The 20,281-nt window shown below is 51.1% G+C and overlaps 1 protein-coding gene across 4 annotated transcripts in view; it reads right to left on the reverse strand.

The window, feature by feature from the left end:
• SLC13A4 (solute carrier family 13 member 4) overlaps positions 1-20,281 on the reverse strand; it is a 45,904-nt gene that overhangs the window by 17,873 nt on the left and 7,750 nt on the right. For all 4 annotated transcript variants that reach the window (XM_075602583.1, XM_075602581.1, XM_075602580.1 and 1 more), the window contains 3 exons: positions 5,399-5,535; positions 3,312-3,493; positions 286-340 (listed from right to left, as the gene is read on the reverse strand). In XM_075602583.1, the coding sequence (XP_075458698.1) occupies positions 286-340; positions 3,312-3,493; positions 5,399-5,535 (374 nt within the window). The remainder of the gene's footprint in view (positions 1-285; positions 341-3,311; positions 3,494-5,398; positions 5,536-20,281) is intronic.

A 20,281-nucleotide genomic window follows, 5' to 3' on the forward strand; every position in this document is an offset into this window, starting at 1 on the left:
TCCAATCTTTCCTTTGACCCCCATATCCTGCCTGCTGTTTCACGGCAGTCTGTATCTTTTATAAAGGCTCAGTTCAAGGCATACCAAAAAGAGCTAGCAATCTGTTTTCATTAGCACGGGGAATTGATCAGTACAAGGACACATGAGAGTTAAAAGCCAGCTGCCTACTACTAACTGGTTAAGTTAAAGATGTTATGAGTCCTGTTCTAGGGGTCCCCCCGGTCTACTGCTTGATCACAGACAGGCTCACCCAACTGCGAGAGAGTTCATTTAAGTCATTCTTACTCCTCATTGATAAAGATGAGCTCAATGGAAGGCTGGCTTGGCTTCTCACTCACACCTGCAACGACGAGAAAAATGTATAGCGTGTTAGATAATCTCCAGCCTGGATATGTGGGTAAAGCCATAGAAGGAACCCCAACATGATGGTCCTGTTCAGTTTAAACGAAGACTCCTTGTTGGTTGGGTTACCTTGAAGCGGACCAGCCTCAGAGTTCTTCATAGATTAAATTATAGTGTACATTACACTTAAAGAAAACACAGTATAGACCAGGGGTGGTCAACTCCAGTCCTCAAGAGCCACAAACAGGTCAGGTTTTCAGGATATCCCTGCTTCAGCACAGTCGTTGACTGAGTCCCTGATTGAAAAAAATGTGCTGAAGCAAGGATATCCTGAAAACCTGACCCGTTGATGGCCCTTGAGGACTGGAGTTGGCCACCCCTGGTATGAATTCCTATCAGGTTAGGAAAGCTCTGTACACTATACTTCGTATCTGTGAAGAACCTTAAAGTTGCTCCACTAAAAGGTATCACAACTTCCAATGAATATACATTTCTCCAGGATCCGAATAACAGAATGTGACATTTTTGATTTGAGCAATAAGGAGGTTGTGCACACGCCTCACACGTACAGCTCATGCCAGACTTCATGCTGTGTGAGCCCTGGGGGCAAATCCTTCCGCCCTGCCAGGGAGATTAGCTGGGTAAAGCTCCTTGTACACACGTTAACCCTTCATTGCAACAACGCTCCAGCATCTCAGACCCCTTTGGCAACAGAGGGGTTAAAAGGCGTGTGATATTTTTATGCTGTAGACCAGCAAAGGGGGGGGGGGGGTCCTTTTTAACCCTTTGAGTGCTCGAGGGGTAAAACGATATACCCAATGTATGTGACTAAACATGAAGTAGTGGTACTACAGTACTGCACGTGGAGGGGTACTTTCAGCTGTTTCATTTTCGGTACCGGGGGGATTACTACTTTTTTTTTTATATTGACAAATTTACCGTTTTACTACTTAAAGCGGTAATCCGCGGCAGCAATTTTTTTTGCGAAGTTTTTTCCCCCCGTTTTACATAGCATTGAAGCAGGGGGTCTCCAGAGCTGAACCTCGTTAATTTCAGCTCCGGGGAGCCCCTGCTTCCGGAGAAACTTACCTCCGCGGTAGGTGCCGGTAGCCACTCTGCCCGGTTTACCAGGGATGGCGTAAAGGTCGCTTTTGAAAGCTCCTGCGCACTGCGGGCCAATGGGAAGCCGTGACATCATCGGTGCAGCTTCCTATTGGCCCGCGGGACGCGGGAGCTTTAAACTTTAAAGCCCAGCTTGCTCAGCCGGAAGCGGCTACCAGCACCTACTACGGAGGTAAGTACTTCCAGAAGGAGGGTGTCCCCGGAGCTGAAATAAATGGGGTTCAGCTCCAAAAAAAAACTCTGTTTCAATCTACTGTAAAAAAAATAAATAAAAACTTTGCAAAAAAATAAAAACAATGGCTTGGATTGCTCATATAAGGAAACATTATTATTTATTTAGAAAAGCCCACCTCCCTTACTGCTTCCTAAACATAAATATTGTATAAGTGGCTCTAAAATCTGCTCTAAGCTTCCCCGCTATGTTAAATACATTTGGAACCTTGTAAAGTCAGACCACCCTTTGAAGCCGCTTCACCCACAGTGTGTGACCATTTATCCTTTCCACCCTTTAGTTGGAACCAGAAGCACAGCCGACGCTACTTAAGAAAAATCTCATTGTTTGCAGTAGGACTTTGTAATAGAATTAAGGTGCTGTTTTCTTTCCCGGAGATGTAAATGAAGGGGTAAGGCGCAAATTTATAACGTGATACTGGTGAAAATCTATCAAAAAACAGTTAGAATGAAAAAAGTGCACAAATCTGGTGCAGCCGACACACCGGCGGTCTCCCAACCGCATCAAGATGGCAATAGAAAAGTTTGGTGTGTACGGTGCAAACTGATTCATGTGAATTAAATAGTATGAATACTATGTGAATAGAGTAATGGTGATATAGTAATGGGTGATACCAGCACTGTTAACAAATGTCACAAGTAGCTCCGTCGAACAGGATCCTCTTGGGTTAATCCTCCATAGAAAACGTCATGTGGGGAAGAAACAGATACAGAGTACATGGGGCATTAACGTATTACTCCAATACACATGCAACGCAGAGGGGAAATATCAAACTCACATTATTCCCACTGGTACCGTGCAGGGAGTGAGTAAAAGCATGTACAACATGTAAACACCGCCATACATTGACTAATACGTCAAATTTAATAGCTAGAAAAAACATCAAATTAATTAAATAAAATAAAAACAATAGAACAAAACCAAATGATGGGGTGTGGCTATGAATACTAAATAAATAGCCGGTAGTCTATTACTAAAATAAAGATTAGAAAAACAATTAGTTGACAGTATGGAACATTCCATTGACATTATACAACAATCCATCAAAGAGGAAAGTCCAATGATATTAGTTAGACTGTTTCAGACCAAATTGAAATCTGGATTCAAATAGATATATAGGGAAGGGACCAGTTTTAATAGCAGATCATGAACTGAATGTACAGTAGTTCCATAAATATAGTTCTAAGTGTACTACTATAGATTTCTGTAAAAAATCTTACAGGTTCTAATACTAAAAATGTATATAGTATATAATGTCAATGGAATGTTCCATACTATCAACTAATTGGATCTCTGCCAGTACAGGTGCGCGTGATGTGATGTGCGCCTGTTGCGAGTGCGAGCGCTCCTACTATGGACCTAGTCTAAGGACTCTTGTGATGAAGGGGTTACTAGTGTCAGACCCATAACCCTGCCATTTAGGGCAGCGGCTGTAGCATTGAACCAGATGCTGAGAAACTCCACTGTCACACATCTCTCGGGTGTCTCAGGTGTACCTTTTGTGTACACAACTTCGGAGCTACTAGAATAAACTCCATTGTCTTATCAGCTACTTGACTTGCTATATTGTAGCACTAGTAGAGTTGAATGACCGTTGGGGGTGGGGAATCCTTACCTTTCGGCTGTGCGCTCTCTGCAGTGGAAGAGCCGGTGACGATAGTCCCATCGTGTTCTTCTTCACCCCTCGCCAGTTGCTGCAGCACTGCGTCCACAATGGGCATGACCATGGCGGTAGAGGAGGTGTTGGAGAGCCACATGGAGAGCAGTGTGGTACAACACATGAAGCACAGCAGTAACCTAAGCAGGAAAGGACACCGGAAGCTCACTCAGCATCCTGCGTCAAGGCAGAAATGGAGACGGATTTCAAAGGAGGGAGGCCAGAAAACTAACAACAGACTTCAGTAACATTGTAGGGAGAAAGTATAGCTTAACCCAAGGGTGCTCAACTCTAGTCCTCAAGACCCCCCCAACAGGTTACATTTTAAGGATATTCCTGCTTCAGCACAGGTGGCACAATCCATCCCTGCTTCAGCACAGGTGGCTCAGAGAGGGGAAAACGACACGCCACAGAGGGCCCCCGGGTGTCGGTGGATCGGCTCTGCCAGCAGATCCATACAAGTATTCGTCCGGGCCTGTGTGGAAATGGCAGTTCCCAGACAGGGAAATGGCACAATCTTTGCCTGCATAGTACTGGCCAGGATCCCAGTAAGGGCCCAGTTTAAATGGGGTATTACGGATGTTACTGCGCAGAAGGGGGGCCGGGTCCAACGCCAGTAAAGCAACCAAATAGATACGCCTCCCTCTGAGTGTTAAGAGTGGGCACATAAGGAAGCACAGTATTCATAAATAACCACAAGAAAAATAGTACAACATCGTCGTATGTGTGTGACGTGTCCCCGTGCCTGGGGACATGAATAAAGACTGATGTTGTAGTAACAAAAGCTCCTGGCGCCCATTACTTCCATCCTTGCTAGCTCATCGCCCAGCCACCGGAATCCAGCACCCCGAGTCACGGTGACCCCTGCCGAGTAGCTATATATTGTACTTCGATGTCCTCTCCCTAGGAGCCGGGCAGCGGGGGTTCCATTTAGAACCCTATTTATAGTGTCCGAGGTACAGGGAGATAAAGCTACTTTCTCAAGGTCACAAGGAGAACCGACACTGAGATTTGATCTGGGTTCACCCACTTCAAAGGCAGTGACATTACTACTCTTTTAGCCCAATAATATTTTATATATACGGCTGCATCAATGTACACAGAATTCTGTTGGCATATCTGTTTACTTTAACAATGTGCGTGATGCACACACATAATGAATGATAGAAAGCACATTCTATATGTTGAGTGCTAGTACTGCCTGCTCTTACTCCCCATTTATATTATACAGATGTAGCCCTGTGTGGTTTGGGCTATAGTTCTGCCCTCCTCCTGGCAGTAATCCCTGCAGAAGGGCAGGTTTGCCAGGAGTTATCATGGGTTTTCCCCACCTCAAGCAGTGCACTGAGGCAGTGAAGGCAGGTCACCTGACTCTGTGTCCAATCAAGAGACACAGGGGCGGTGCCTGTTGAAACTACTTAGGGCATTGCACTTCCTATTCAGAGTTAGTTAGTGAGCTGAGAGTCAGAGAGTTCAAGGGTGGGTACCCCATACCTCCTACCCTGCTTAAGGGGTAGAGGAAGAGCTAGACCCACTCTGGGTGGCCCTATGCCTGGAGTGGAGTCAGGGACATCCTGCTGGGAGACAGCTTGCTGTGTGCACTGTATGCTGTAACTGAGTGAGAAGAGGAATAAAGAGACTGTACTTTTATACAAGCTCCTGCCTGAGAGTGGAGTTTATCAGGAGGAGGGGGAGACAATTCTTCTGTAGGTACTCCACCCCATATTGCTGGGGGGCTGCAGGAGATGGAGGCACTGCACCAGTGAAGAGAATGGAGGCACAACCCCAGAAACCTGTCCTGTCTTCCCCCATGTCATCACGGGAGACTCAGGGCCCCCTGTTGCCAGCAGGTACGCACCACACTGAGACATGTAGCCTGAGTGAGCGTTAGATCCCCTAGCAGACCCTATGTGAGATGGGTGGGGTAAACCGGGTTACACAGATAATGTCCTCAATGTGACACTAAGTCCACAATGTACTGCCATTCCCAGGCACACGTTGGCATCTGGCAGGAGGAGGGAGGTGACTGGCTGTCTGTTACTCACATGCCAGGCTTAGCTCCAGACAGTATGACCATCCTCAGGGCGATTCTCTTGTGCAGGTTCCACTTTTCTACAGAAGCTGCCAGACAAATGACCCCCATGAGCAGTAAGGTGGTGTTCTTCACATATTCTGCAGCCACCTGCAGGGGACACAGCGTGATGAGGAACGAGACATTTCCTATTAGTTTCTCTATCTAAGAAATGCTTCATAATATCTAGCCCTTCCTCTGATTCAGTTATCGACAAACATAACTGATGACAACATGTAGGGCTGCTGACAGGGGCGGAGAGCAGTTATGGCGAGCGCCTATCTGGCCTGTAACGGAAGTTGGGCCTGGCCAGGAGTCAGGCCCAACTCCGGTAATCGGCCTTCCCGGCTGGGCCAGCCTCCCTTAGCCAACCGGCTGGATCTTCCTTCTTCCATTGCTTAACTGGGTCTGTCTCCCTCCCTCCATCCCGCTCAAGATCACAGGCCCCAAGTTAATACTCTGTTAAAGCTATCACCGGACCTGCCGGTATGTCATTGTATTGTCCCTGTCTCCTGCCATAAGGCATTGATCGCGCCCATAGACTGCGCGGGCGCGACAGCAGGAGGGGGCGTGCGTTGCGCAAGAAATCAGTTGAAACTGATTTGTCGGTGCGACGGGCAGGTCACGTGAGTTCAGGTTTTCAGCATAGCCCAACTTCAGCACAGGTGGCTCAATCAGAGGTTGAGCCACCTGTGCTGAAGCTGGGATATCTTGAAAACCTGACCTGTTGGGGGGGGGGGGGGGTGGGCTTGAGGACAGGAGTTGAGCGCCCCTATTCTATGCTAATGAGTTAAACAACGGCCGCTGTTTTGCATATAATTAGCTTAGTGGATTTTAGTTAAATTCAGGAAAAATAACATGTTACTATTTTAGGTAACCTAACTCACGGGTGCTCACCTCCTGCCCTCCCCCCCCCTTCAAGCAGGGACTGATTGAGTCACCTATGCTGAAGCAGGAATATCCTGAAAACCTAACCTGTTGGTGGCCATTGAGGAATGGAGTTGACCACCCATGGTCTAGAAGTCCTCAATCAAACTCGGTCATACTGTATGCTGTACTGTACAGCGCACTTTCTGCTTCCTTGAGATGGAATGCAAAGCCATATGTGTATCTAAGGGTGTAATCTGACGTGTGTGTTCCTACTGTATATCAAGAAACAATGGCTGTGTGAGCTCCGTTACTGCTGGAATAGCCACAACAATTTAAAAGCAGGGGAATTAAAGAATGGGTTGTCCTTTTTATGATGGAGTAAGACAAATCCTTGCATTAAGGCAGGGGGTTCTCAACTCCAGTCCTCAACACCCCCCAACAGGCCAGGTTTTCAGGACATACCAGCTTCAGCACAGTTGGCTCAATCAGTGGCTCAGTCAGCAGGGATATCAGTAAAACCAGACCTGTTGGGGGACTTGAGGACTGGAGTTGAGAACCCCTGCATTAAGGAACTTCGTTTGATTGCACAAATATAAGTGAAGAAATAGCCACGATTATCTCTCCCTTCCACATTTAACCCCTGAAGGACATTATTTTGTTTGAGAGATAACACATAAACAATGAAGGGATCCAACTACCTTTACTGTATTACAGCCATGGTACAGCAATAGCACAGACATATGAACTGTTTCTGGGCCAAAGTCTTCCTACCATTGACATATCATATGGAGATGAACATCTAGCTATGATTGTGGTGTCTGTAGGTGCATGTGGTGTCTGTAGGTGCATGTGGTGTCTGTAGGTGCATGTGGTGTCTGTAGGTGGATGGGGTGTCTGTAGGTGGATGTGGTGTCTGTAGGTGCACGTGGTGTCTGTAGGTGCATGTGGTGTCTGTAGGTGGATGGGGTGTCTGTAGGTGGATGTGGTGTCTGTAGGTGGATGTGGTGTCTGTAGGTGGATGTGGTGTCTGTACGTGGATATGGTGCCTGTAGGTGGATGTGGTGTCTGTAGGTGCATGTGGTGTCTGTAGGTGCATGTGGTGTCTGTAGGTGCATGTGGTGCCTGTAGGTACATGTGGTGTCTGTAGGTGCATGTGGTGTCTGTAGGTGCATGTGGTGTCTGTAGGTGCATGTGGTGTCTGTAAGTGCATGTGGTGTCTGTAGGTGGATGTGGTGTCTGTAGGTGGATGTGGTGTCTGTAGGTGCATGTGGTGTCTGTTGGTGCATGTGGTATCGGTAGGTGCATGTGGTGTCTGTAGGTGCATGTGGTGTCTGTAGGTGGATGGGGTGTCTGTAGGTGCACGTGGTGTCGGTAGGTGCACGTGGTGTCTGTAGGTGCATGTGGTGTCTGTAGGTGCATGTGGTGTCTGTAGGTGCATGTGGTGTCTGTAAGTGCATGTGGTGTCTGTAGGTGCATGTGGTGTCTGTAGGTGCACGTGGTGTCTGTAGGTGTATGGGGTGTCTGTAGGTGCATGTGGTGTCTGTAGGTGCATGTGGTGTCTGTAGATGCATGTGGTGTCTGTAGGTGGATGGGGTGTCTGTAGGTGGATGGGGTGTCTGTAGATGGATGGGGTGTCTGTAGGTGGATGGGGTGTCTGTAGGTGGACGGGGTGTCTGTAGGTGCACGTGGTGTCTGTAGGTGCACGTGGTGTCTGTAGGTGCATGTGGTGTCGGTAGGTGCGCGTGGTGTCTGTAGGTGCATGTGGTGTCTGTAGGTGCATGTGGTGTCTGTAGGTGCATGTGGTGTCTGTAGGTGGATGTGGTGTCTGTAGGTGGATGTGGTGTCTGTAGGTGCATGTGGTGTCTGTAGGTGCATGTGGTGTCTGTAGGTGCATGTGGTGTCTGTAGGTGCATGTGGTGTCTGTAGGTGCATGTGGTGTCTGTAGGTGCATTTGGTGTCTGTAGGTGCATGTGGTGTCTGTAGGTGCATGTGGTGTCTGTAGGTGCATGTGGTGTCTGTAGGTGGATATGGTGTCTGTAGGTGGATGTGGTGTCTGTAGGTGGATGTGGTGTCTGTAGGTGCATGTGGTGTCTGTAGGTGGATGTGGTATCGGTAGGTGCATGTGGTGTCTGTAGATGTATGTGGTGTCTGTAGGTGGATGTGGTGTCTGTAGGTGGATGGGGTGTCTGTAGGTGGATGGGGTGTCTGTAGGTGGATGGGGTGTCTGTAGGTGCACGTGGTGTCTGTAGGTGCATTTGGTGTCTGTAGGTGCATGTGGTGTCTGTAGGTGCATGTGGTGTCTGTAGGTGCATGTGATGTCTGTAGGTGGATATGGTGTCTGTAGGTGCATGTGGTGTCTGTAGGTGGATGTGGTGTCTGTAGGTGCATGTGGTGTCTGTAGGTGGATGTGGTGTCTGTAGGTGGATGTGGTGTCTGTAGGTGCATGTGGTGTCTGTTGGTGCATGTGGTATCGGTAGGTGCATGTGGTGTCTGTAGGTGCATGTGGTGTCTGTAGGTGGATGGGGTGTCTGTAGGTGCACGTGGTGTCGGTAGGTGCACGTGGTGTCTGTAGGTGCATGTGGTGTCTGTAGGTGCATGTGGTGTCTGTAGGTGCATGTGGTGTCTGTAAGTGCATGTGGTGTCTGTAGGTGCATGTGGTGTCTGTAGGTGCACGTGGTGTCTGTAGGTGTATGGGGTGTCTGTAGGTGCATGTGGTGTCTGTAGGTGCATGTGGTGTCTGTAGATGCATGTGGTGTCTGTAGGTGGATGGGGTGTCTGTAGGTGGATGGGGTGTCTGTAGATGGATGGGGTGTCTGTAGGTGGATGGGGTGTCTGTAGGTGGACGGGGTGTCTGTAGGTGCACGTGGTGTCTGTAGGTGCACGTGGTGTCTGTAGGTGCATGTGGTGTCGGTAGGTGCGCGTGGTGTCTGTAGGTGCATGTGGTGTCTGTAGGTGCATGTGGTGTCTGTAGGTGCATGTGGTGTCTGTAGGTGGATGTGGTGTCTGTAGGTGGATGTGGTGTCTGTAGGTGCATGTGGTGTCTGTAGGTGCATGTGGTGTCTGTAGGTGCATGTGGTGTCTGTAGGTGCATGTGGTGTCTGTAGGTGCATGTGGTGTCTGTAGGTGCATTTGGTGTCTGTAGGTGCATGTGGTGTCTGTAGGTGCATGTGGTGTCTGTAGGTGCATGTGGTGTCTGTAGGTGGATATGGTGTCTGTAGGTGGATGTGGTGTCTGTAGGTGGATGTGGTGTCTGTAGGTGCATGTGGTGTCTGTAGGTGGATGTGGTATCGGTAGGTGCATGTGGTGTCTGTAGATGTATGTGGTGTCTGTAGGTGGATGTGGTGTCTGTAGGTGGATGGGGTGTCTGTAGGTGGATGGGGTGTCTGTAGGTGGATGGGGTGTCTGTAGGTGCACGTGGTGTCTGTAGGTGCATTTGGTGTCTGTAGGTGCATGTGGTGTCTGTAGGTGCATGTGGTGTCTGTAGGTGCATGTGATGTCTGTAGGTGGATATGGTGTCTGTAGGTGCATGTGGTGTCTGTAGGTGGATGTGGTGTCTGTAGGTGCATGTGGTGTCTGTAGGTGGATGTGGTGTCTGTAGGTGGATGTGGTGTCTGTAGGTGCATGTGGTGTCTGTTGGTGCATGTGGTATCGGTAGGTGCATGTGGTGTCTGTAGGTGCATGTGGTGTCTGTAGGTGGATGGGGTGTCTGTAGGTGCACGTGGTGTCGGTAGGTGCACGTGGTGTCTGTAGGTGCATGTGGTGTCTGTAGGTGCATGTGGTGTCTGTAGGTGCATGTGGTGTCTGTAAGTGCATGTGGTGTCTGTAGGTGCATGTGGTGTCTGTAGGTGCACGTGGTGTCTGTAGGTGTATGGGGTGTCTGTAGGTGCATGTGGTGTCTGTAGGTGCATGTGGTGTCTGTAGATGCATGTGGTGTCTGTAGGTGGATGGGGTGTCTGTAGGTGGATGGGGTGTCTGTAGATGGATGGGGTGTCTGTAGGTGGATGGGGTGTCTGTAGGTGGACGGGGTGTCTGTAGGTGCACGTGGTGTCTGTAGGTGCACGTGGTGTCTGTAGGTGCATGTGGTGTCGGTAGGTGCGCGTGGTGTCTGTAGGTGCATGTGGTGTCTGTAGGTGCATGTGGTGTCTGTAGGTGCATGTGGTGTCTGTAGGTGGATGTGGTGTCTGTAGGTGGATGTGGTGTCTGTAGGTGCATGTGGTGTCTGTAGGTGCATGTGGTGTCTGTAGGTGCATGTGGTGTCTGTAGGTGCATGTGGTGTCTGTAGGTGCATGTGGTGTCTGTAGGTGCATTTGGTGTCTGTAGGTGCATGTGGTGTCTGTAGGTGCATGTGGTGTCTGTAGGTGCATGTGGTGTCTGTAGGTGGATATGGTGTCTGTAGGTGGATGTGGTGTCTGTAGGTGGATGTGGTGTCTGTAGGTGCATGTGGTGTCTGTAGGTGGATGTGGTATCGGTAGGTGCATGTGGTGTCTGTAGATGTATGTGGTGTCTGTAGGTGGATGTGGTGTCTGTAGGTGGATGGGGTGTCTGTAGGTGGATGGGGTGTCTGTAGGTGGATGGGGTGTCTGTAGGTGCACGTGGTGTCTGTAGGTGCATTTGGTGTCTGTAGGTGCATGTGGTGTCTGTAGGTGCATGTGGTGTCTGTAGGTGCATGTGATGTCTGTAGGTGGATATGGTGTCTGTAGGTGCATGTGGTGTCTGTAGGTGGATGTGGTGTCTGTAGGTGCATGTGGTGTCTGTAGGTGGATGTGGTGTCTGTAGGTGGATGTGGTGTCTGTAGGTGCATGTGGTGTCTGTTGGTGCATGTGGTATCGGTAGGTGCATGTGGTGTCTGTAGGTGCATGTGGTGTCTGTAGGTGGATGGGGTGTCTGTAGGTGCACGTGGTGTCGGTAGGTGCACGTGGTGTCTGTAGGTGCATGTGGTGTCTGTAGGTGCATGTGGTGTCTGTAGGTGCATGTGGTGTCTGTAAGTGCATGTGGTGTCTGTAGGTGCATGTGGTGTCTGTAGGTGCACGTGGTGTCTGTAGGTGTATGGGGTGTCTGTAGGTGCATGTGGTGTCTGTAGGTGCATGTGGTGTCTGTAGATGCATGTGGTGTCTGTAGGTGGATGGGGTGTCTGTAGGTGGATGGGGTGTCTGTAGATGGATGGGGTGTCTGTAGGTGGATGGGGTGTCTGTAGGTGGACGGGGTGTCTGTAGGTGCACGTGGTGTCTGTAGGTGCACGTGGTGTCTGTAGGTGCATGTGGTGTCGGTAGGTGCGCGTGGTGTCTGTAGGTGCATGTGGTGTCTGTAGGTGCATGTGGTGTCTGTAGGTGCATGTGGTGTCTGTAGGTGGATGTGGTGTCTGTAGGTGGATGTGGTGTCTGTAGGTGCATGTGGTGTCTGTAGGTGCATGTGGTGTCTGTAGGTGCATGTGGTGTCTGTAGGTGCATGTGGTGTCTGTAGGTGCATGTGGTGTCTGTAGGTGCATTTGGTGTCTGTAGGTGCATGTGGTGTCTGTAGGTGCATGTGGTGTCTGTAGGTGCATGTGGTGTCTGTAGGTGGATATGGTGTCTGTAGGTGGATGTGGTGTCTGTAGGTGGATGTGGTGTCTGTAGGTGCATGTGGTGTCTGTAGGTGGATGTGGTATCGGTAGGTGCATGTGGTGTCTGTAGATGTATGTGGTGTCTGTAGGTGGATGTGGTGTCTGTAGGTGGATGGGGTGTCTGTAGGTGGATGGGGTGTCTGTAGGTGGATGGGGTGTCTGTAGGTGCACGTGGTGTCTGTAGGTGCATTTGGTGTCTGTAGGTGCATGTGGTGTCTGTAGGTGCATGTGGTGTCTGTAGGTGCATGTGATGTCTGTAGGTGGATATGGTGTCTGTAGGTGCATGTGGTGTCTGTAGGTGGATGTGGTGTCTGTAGGTGCATGTGGTGTCTGTAGGTGGATGTGGTGTCTGTAGGTGGATGTGGTGTCTGTAGGTGCATGTGGTGTCTGTTGGTGCATGTGGTATCGGTAGGTGCATGTGGTGTCTGTAGGTGCATGTGGTGTCTGTAGGTGGATGGGGTGTCTGTAGGTGCACGTGGTGTCGGTAGGTGCACGTGGTGTCTGTAGGTGCATGTGGTGTCTGTAGGTGCATGTGGTGTCTGTAGGTGCATGTGGTGTCTGTAAGTGCATGTGGTGTCTGTAGGTGCATGTGGTGTCTGTAGGTGCACGTGGTGTCTGTAGGTGTATGGGGTGTCTGTAGGTGCATGTGGTGTCTGTAGGTGCATGTGGTGTCTGTAGATGCATGTGGTGTCTGTAGGTGGATGGGGTGTCTGTAGGTGGATGGGGTGTCTGTAGATGGATGGGGTGTCTGTAGGTGGATGGGGTGTCTGTAGGTGGACGGGGTGTCTGTAGGTGCACGTGGTGTCTGTAGGTGCATGTGGTGTCGGTAGGTGCGCGTGGTGTCTGTAGGTGCATGTGGTGTCTGTAGGTGCATGTGGTGTCTGTAGGTGCATGTGGTGTCTGTAGGTGGATGTGGTGTCTGTAGGTGGATGTGGTGTCTGTAGGTGCATGTGGTGTCTGTAGGTGCATGTGGTGTCTGTAGGTGCATGTGGTGTCTGTAGGTGCATGTGGTGTCTGTAGGTGCATGTGGTGTCTGTAGGTGCATTTGGTGTCTGTAGGTGCATGTGGTGTCTGTAGGTGCATGTGGTGTCTGTAGGTGCATGTGGTGTCTGTAGGTGGATATGGTGTCTGTAGGTGGATGTGGTGTCTGTAGGTGGATGTGGTGTCTGTAGGTGCATGTGGTGTCTGTAGGTGGATGTGGTATCGGTAGGTGCATGTGGTGTCTGTAGATGTATGTGGTGTCTGTAGGTGGATGTGGTGTCTGTAGGTGGATGGGGTGTCTGTAGGTGGATGGGGTGTCTGTAGGTGGATGGGGTGTCTGTAGGTGCACGTGGTGTCTGTAGGTGCATTTGGTGTCTGTAGGTGCATGTGGTGTCTGTAGGTGCATGTGGTGTCTGTAGGTGCATGTGGTGTCTGTAGGTGGATGTGGTGTCTGTAGGTGCATGTGGTGTCTGTAGGTGGATGTGGTGTCTGTAGGTGGATGTGGTGTCTGTAGGTGCATGTGGTGTCTGTTGGTGCATGTGGTATCGGTAGGTGGATGTGGTGTCTGTAGGTGCATGTGGTGTCTGTTGGTGCATGTGGTATCGGTAGGTGCATGTGGTGTCTGTAGGTGCATGTGGTGTCTGTAGGTGGATGGGGTGTCTGTAGGTGCACGTGGTGTCGGTAGGTGCACGTGGCGTCTGTAGGTGCATGTGGTGTCTGTAGGTGCATGTGGTGTCTGTAGGTGCATGTGGTGTCTGTAAGTGCATGTGGTGTCTGTAGGTGCATGTGGTGTCTGTAGGTGCACGTGGTGTCTGTAGGTGTATGGGGTGTCTGTAGGTGCATGTGGTGTCTGTAGGTGCATGTGGTGTCTGTAGATGCATGTGGTGTCTGTAGGTGGATGGGGTGTCTGTAGGTGGATGGGGTGTCTGTAGATGGATGGGGTGTCTGTAGGTGGATGGGGTGTCTGTAGGTGGACGGGGTGTCTGTAGGTGCACGTGGTGTCTGTAGGTGCACGTGGTGTCTGTAGGTGCATGTGGTGTCGGTAGGTGCGCGTGGTGTCTGTAGGTGCATGTGGTGTCTGTAGGTGCATGTGGTGTCTGTAGGTGCATGTGGTGTCTGTAGGTGGATGTGGTGTCTGTAGGTGGATGTGGTGTCTGTAGGTGCATGTGGTGTCTGTAGGTGCATGTGGTGTCTGTAGGTGCATGTGGTGTCTGTAGGTGCATGTGGTGTCTGTAGGTGCATGTGGTGTCTGTAGGTGCATTTGGTGTCTGTAGGTGCATGTGGTGTCTGTAGGTGCATGTGGTGTCTGTAGGTGCATGTGGTGTCTGTAGGTGGATGTGGTATCGGTAGGTGCATGTGGTGTCTGTAGATGTATGTGGTGTCTGTAGGTGGATGTGGTGTCTGTAGGTGGATGGGGTGTCTGTAGGTGGATGGGGTGTCTGTAGGTGGATGGGGTGTCTGTAGGTGCACGTGGTGTCTGTAGGTGCATTTGGTGTCTGTAGGTGCATGTGGTGTCTGTAGGTGCATGTGGTGTCTGTAGGTGCATGTGGTGTCTGTAGGTGGATGTGGTGTCTGTAGGTGCATGTGGTGTCTGTAGGTGGATGTGGTGTCTGTAGGTGGATGTGGTGTCTGTAGGTGCATGTGGTGTCTGTTGGTGCATGTGGTATCGGTAGGTGGATGTGGTGTCTGTAGGTGCATGTGGTGTCTGTTGGTGCATGTGGTATCGGTAGGTGCATGTGGTGTCTGTAGGTGCATGTGGTGTCTGTAGGTGGATGGGGTGTCTGTAGGTGCACGTGGTGTCGGTAGGTGCACGTGGTGTCTGTAGGTGCATGTGGTGTCTGTAGGTGCATGTGGTGTCTGTAGGTGCATGTGGTGTCTGTAAGTGCATGTGGTGTCTGTAGGTGCATGTGGTGTCTGTAGGTGCACGTGGTGTCTGTAGGTGTATGGGGTGTCTGTAGGTGCATGTGGTGTCTGTAGGTGCATGTGGTGTCTGTAGATGCATGTGGTGTCTGTAGGTGGATGGGGTGTCTGTAGGTGGATGGGGTGTCTGTAGATGGATGGGGTGTCTGTAGGTGGATGGGGTGTCTGTAGGTGGACGGGGTGTCTGTAGGTGCACGTGGTGTCTGTAGGTGCACGTGGTGTCTGTAGGTGCATGTGGTGTCGGTAGGTGCGCGTGGTGTCTGTAGGTGCATGTGGTGTCTGTAGGTGCATGTGGTGTCTGTAGGTGCATGTGGTGTCTGTAGGTGCATGTGGTGTCTGTAGGTGGATGTGGTGTCTGTAGGTGGATGTGGTGTCTGTAGGTGCATGTGGTGTCTGTAGGTGCATGTGGTGTCTGTAGGTGCATGTGGTGTCTGTAGGTGCATGTGGTGTCTGTAGGTGCATGTGGTGTCTGTAGGTGCATTTGGTGTCTGTAGGTGCATGTGGTGTCTGTAGGTGCATGTGGTGTCTGTAGGTGCATGTGGTGTCTGTAGGTGGATATGGTGTCTGTAGGTGGATGTGGTGTCTGTAGGTGGATGTGGTGTCTGTAGGTGCATGTGGTGTCTGTAGGTGGATGTGGTATCGGTAGGTGCATGTGGTGTCTGTAGATGTATGTGGTGTCTGTAGGTGGATGTGGTGTCTGTAGGTGGATGGGGTGTCTGTAGGTGGATGGGGTGTCTGTAGGTGGATGGGGTGTCTGTAGGTGCACGTGGTGTCTGTAGGTGCATTTGGTGTCTGTAGGTGCATGTGGTGTCTGTAGGTGCATGTGGTGTCTGTAGGTGCATGTGATGTCTGTAGGTGGATATGGTGTCTGTAGGTGCATGTGGTGTCTGTAGGTGGATGTGGTGTCTGTAGGTGCATGTGGTGTCTGTAGGTGGATGTGGTGTCTGTAGGTGGATGTGGTGTCTGTAGGTGCATGTGGTGTCTGTTGGTGCATGTGGTATCGGTAGGTGCATGTGGTGTCTGTAGGTGCATGTGGTGTCTGTAGGTGGATGGGGTGTCTGTAGGTGCACGTGGTGTCGGTAGGTGCACGTGGTGTCTGTAGGTGCATGTGGTGTCTGTAGGTGCATGTGGTGTCTGTAGGTGCATGTGGTGTCTGTAAGTGCATGTGGTGTCTGTAGGTGCATGTGGTGTCTGTAGGTGCACGTGGTGTCTGTAGGTGTATGGGGTGTCTGTAGGTGCATGTGGTGTCTGTAGGTGCATGTGGTGTCTGTAGATGCATGTGGTGTCTGTAGGTGGATGGGGTGTCTGTAGGTGGATGGGGTGTCTGTAGATGGATGGGGTGTCTGTAGGTGGATGGGGTGTCTGTAGGTGGACGGGGTGTCTGTAGGTGCACGTGGTGTCTGTAGGTGCACGTGGTGTCTGTAGGTGCATGTGGTGTCGGTAGGTGCGCGTGGTGTCTGTAGGTGCATGTGGTGTCTGTAGGTGCATGTGGTGTCTGTAGGTGCATGTGGTGTCTGTAGGTGGATGTGGTGTCTGTAGGTGGATGTGGTGTCTGTAGGTGCATGTGGTGTCTGTAGGTGCATGTGGTGTCTGTAGGTGCATGTGGTGTCTGTAGGTGCATGTGGTGTCTGTAGGTGCATGTGGTGTCTGTAGGTGCATTTGGTGTCTGTAGGTGCATGTGGTGTCTGTAGGTGCATGTGGTGTCTGTAGGTGCATGTGGTGTCTGTAGGTGGATATGGTGTCTGTAGGTGGATGTGGTGTCTGTAGGTGGATGTGGTGTCTGTAGGTGCATGTGGTGTCTGTAGGTGGATGTGGTATCGGTAGGTGCATGTGGTGTCTGTAGGTGCATGTGGTGTCTGTAGGTGCATGTGGTGTCTGTAGGTGCATGTGGTGTCTGTAGGTGGATGTGGTGTCTGTAGGTGGATGTGGTGTCTGTAGGTGCATGTGGTGTCTGTAGGTGCATGTGGTGTCTGTAGGTGCATGTGGTGTCTGTAGGTGCATGTGGTGTCTGTAGGTGCATGTGGTGTCTGTAGGTGCATTTGGTGTCTGTAGGTGCATGTGGTGTCTGTAGGTGCATGTGGTGTCTGTAGGTGCATGTGGTGTCTGTAGGTGGATATGGTGTCTGTAGGTGGATGTGGTGTCTGTAGGTGGATGTGGTGTCTGTAGGTGCATGTGGTGTCTGTAGGTGGATGTGGTATCGGTAGGTGCATGTGGTGTCTGTAGATGTATGTGGTGTCTGTAGGTGGATGTGGTGTCTGTAGGTGGATGGGGTGTCTGTAGGTGGATGGGGTGTCTGTAGGTGGATGGGGTGTCTGTAGGTGCACGTGGTGTCTGTAGGTGCATTTGGTGTCTGTAGGTGCATGTGGTGTCTGTAGGTGCATGTGGTGTCTGTAGGTGCATGTGATGTCTGTAGGTGGATATGGTGTCTGTAGGTGCATGTGGTGTCTGTAGGTGGATGTGGTGTCTGTAGGTGCATGTGGTGTCTGTAGGTGGATGTGGTGTCTGTAGGTGGATGTGGTGTCTGTAGGTGCATGTGGTGTCTGTTGGTGCATGTGGTATCGGTAGGTGCATGTGGTGTCTGTAGGTGCATGTGGTGTCTGTAGGTGGATGGGGTGTCTGTAGGTGCACGTGGTGTCGGTAGGTGCACGTGGTGTCTGTAGGTGCATGTGGTGTCTGTAGGTGCATGTGGTGTCTGTAGGTGCATGTGGTGTCTGTAAGTGCATGTGGTGTCTGTAGGTGCATGTGGTGTCTGTAGGTGCACGTGGTGTCTGTAGGTGTATGGGGTGTCTGTAGGTGCATGTGGTGTCTGTAGGTGCATGTGGTGTCTGTAGATGCATGTGGTGTCTGTAGGTGGATGGGGTGTCTGTAGGTGGATGGGGTGTCTGTAGATGGATGGGGTGTCTGTAGGTGGATGGGGTGTCTGTAGGTGGACGGGGTGTCTGTAGGTGCACGTGGTGTCTGTAGGTGCACGTGGTGTCTGTAGGTGCATGTGGTGTCGGTAGGTGCGCGTGGTGTCTGTAGGTGCATGTGGTGTCTGTAGGTGCATGTGGTGTCTGTAGGTGCATGTGGTGTCTGTAGGTGGATGTGGTGTCTGTAGGTGGATGTGGTGTCTGTAGGTGCATGTGGTGTCTGTAGGTGCATGTGGTGTCTGTAGGTGCATGTGGTGTCTGTAGGTGCATGTGGTGTCTGTAGGTGCATGTGGTGTCTGTAGGTGCATTTGGTGTCTGTAGGTGCATGTGGTGTCTGTAGGTGCATGTGGTGTCTGTAGGTGCATGTGGTGTCTGTAGGTGGATATGGTGTCTGTAGGTGGATGTGGTGTCTGTAGGTGGATGTGGTGTCTGTAGGTGCATGTGGTGTCTGTAGGTGGATGTGGTATCGGTAGGTGCATGTGGTGTCTGTAGATGTATGTGGTGTCTGTAGGTGGATGTGGTGTCTGTAGGTGGATGGGGTGTCTGTAGGTGGATGGGGTGTCTGTAGGTGGATGGGGTGTCTGTAGGTGCACGTGGTGTCTGTAGGTGCATTTGGTGTCTGTAGGTGCATGTGGTGTCTGTAGGTGCATGTGGTGTCTGTAGGTGCATGTGATGTCTGTAGGTGGATATGGTGTCTGTAGGTGCATGTGGTGTCTGTAGGTGGATGTGGTGTCTGTAGGTGCATGTGGTGTCTGTAGGTGGATGTGGTGTCTGTAGGTGGATGTGGTGTCTGTAGGTGCATGTGGTGTCTGTTGGTGCATGTGGTATCGGTAGGTGCATGTGGTGTCTGTAGGTGCATGTGGTGTCTGTAGGTGGATGGGGTGTCTGTAGGTGCACGTGGTGTCGGTAGGTGCACGTGGTGTCTGTAGGTGCATGTGGTGTCTGTAGGTGCATGTGGTGTCTGTAGGTGCACGTGGTGTCTGTAGGTGTATGGGGTGTCTGTAGGTGCATGTGGTGTCTGTAGGTGCATGTGGTGTCTGTAGATGCATGTGGTGTCTGTAGGTGGATGGGGTGTCTGTAGGTGGATGGGGTGTCTGTAGATGGATGGGGTGTCTGTAGGTGGATGGGGTGTCTGTAGGTGGACGGGGTGTCTGTAGGTGCACGTGGTGTCTGTAGGTGCACGTGGTGTCTGTAGGTGCATGTGGTGTCGGTAGGTGCGCGTGGTGTCTGTAGGTGCATGTGGTGTCTGTAGGTGCATGTGGTGTCTGTAGGTGCATGTGGTGTCTGTAGGTGGATGTGGTGTCTGTAGGTGGATGTGGTGTCTGTAGGTGCATGTGGTGTCTGTAGGTGCATGTGGTGTCTGTAGGTGCATGTGGTGTCTGTAGGTGCATGTGGTGTCTGTAGGTGCATGTGGTGTCTGTAGGTGCATTTGGTGTCTGTAGGTGCATGTGGTGTCTGTAGGTGCATGTGGTGTCTGTAGGTGCATGTGGTGTCTGTAGGTGGATATGGTGTCTGTAGGTGGATGTGGTGTCTGTAGGTGGATGTGGTGTCTGTAGGTGCATGTGGTGTCTGTAGGTGGATGTGGTATCGGTAGGTGCATGTGGTGTCTGTAGATGTATGTGGTGTCTGTAGGTGGATGTGGTGTCTGTAGGTGGATGGGGTGTCTGTAGGTGGATGGGGTGTCTGTAGGTGGATGGGGTGTCTGTAGGTGCACGTGGTGTCTGTAGGTGCATTTGGTGTCTGTAGGTGCATGTGGTGTCTGTAGGTGCATGTGGTGTCTGTAGGTGCATGTGATGTCTGTAGGTGGATATGGTGTCTGTAGGTGCATGTGGTGTCTGTAGGTGGATGTGGTGTCTGTAGGTGCATGTGGTGTCTGTAGGTGGATGTGGTGTCTGTAGGTGGATGTGGTGTCTGTAGGTGCATGTGGTGTCTGTTGGTGCATGTGGTATCGGTAGGTGCATGTGGTGTCTGTAGGTGCATGTGGTGTCTGTAGGTGGATGGGGTGTCTGTAGGTGCACGTGGTGTCGGTAGGTGCACGTGGTGTCTGTAGGTGCATGTGGTGTCTGTAGGTGCATGTGGTGTCTGTAGGTGCATGTGGTGTCTGTAAGTGCATGTGGTGTCTGTAGGTGCATGTGGTGTCTGTAGGTGCACGTGGTGTCTGTAGGTGTATGGGGTGTCTGTAGGTGCATGTGGTGTCTGTAGGTGCATGTGGTGTCTGTAGATGCATGTGGTGTCTGTAGGTGGATGGGGTGTCTGTAGGTGGATGGGGTGTCTGTAGATGGATGGGGTGTCTGTAGGTGGATGGGGTGTCTGTAGGTGGACGGGGTGTCTGTAGGTGCACGTGGTGTCTGTAGGTGCACGTGGTGTCTGTAGGTGCATGTGGTGTCGGTAGGTGCGCGTGGTGTCTGTAGGTGCATGTGGTGTCTGTAGGTGCATGTGGTGTCTGTAGGTGCATGTGGTGTCTGTAGGTGGATGTGGTGTCTGTAGGTGGATGTGGTGTCTGTAGGTGCATGTGGTGTCTGTAGGTGCATGTGGTGTCTGTAGGTGCATGTGGTGTCTGTAGGTGCATGTGGTGTCT

Source organism: Ascaphus truei, chromosome 5 (genome assembly GCF_040206685.1).
Source record: "Ascaphus truei isolate aAscTru1 chromosome 5, aAscTru1.hap1, whole genome shotgun sequence".
In the NCBI taxonomy this organism is placed as follows: Eukaryota; Metazoa; Chordata; class Amphibia; order Anura; family Ascaphidae; genus Ascaphus; species Ascaphus truei.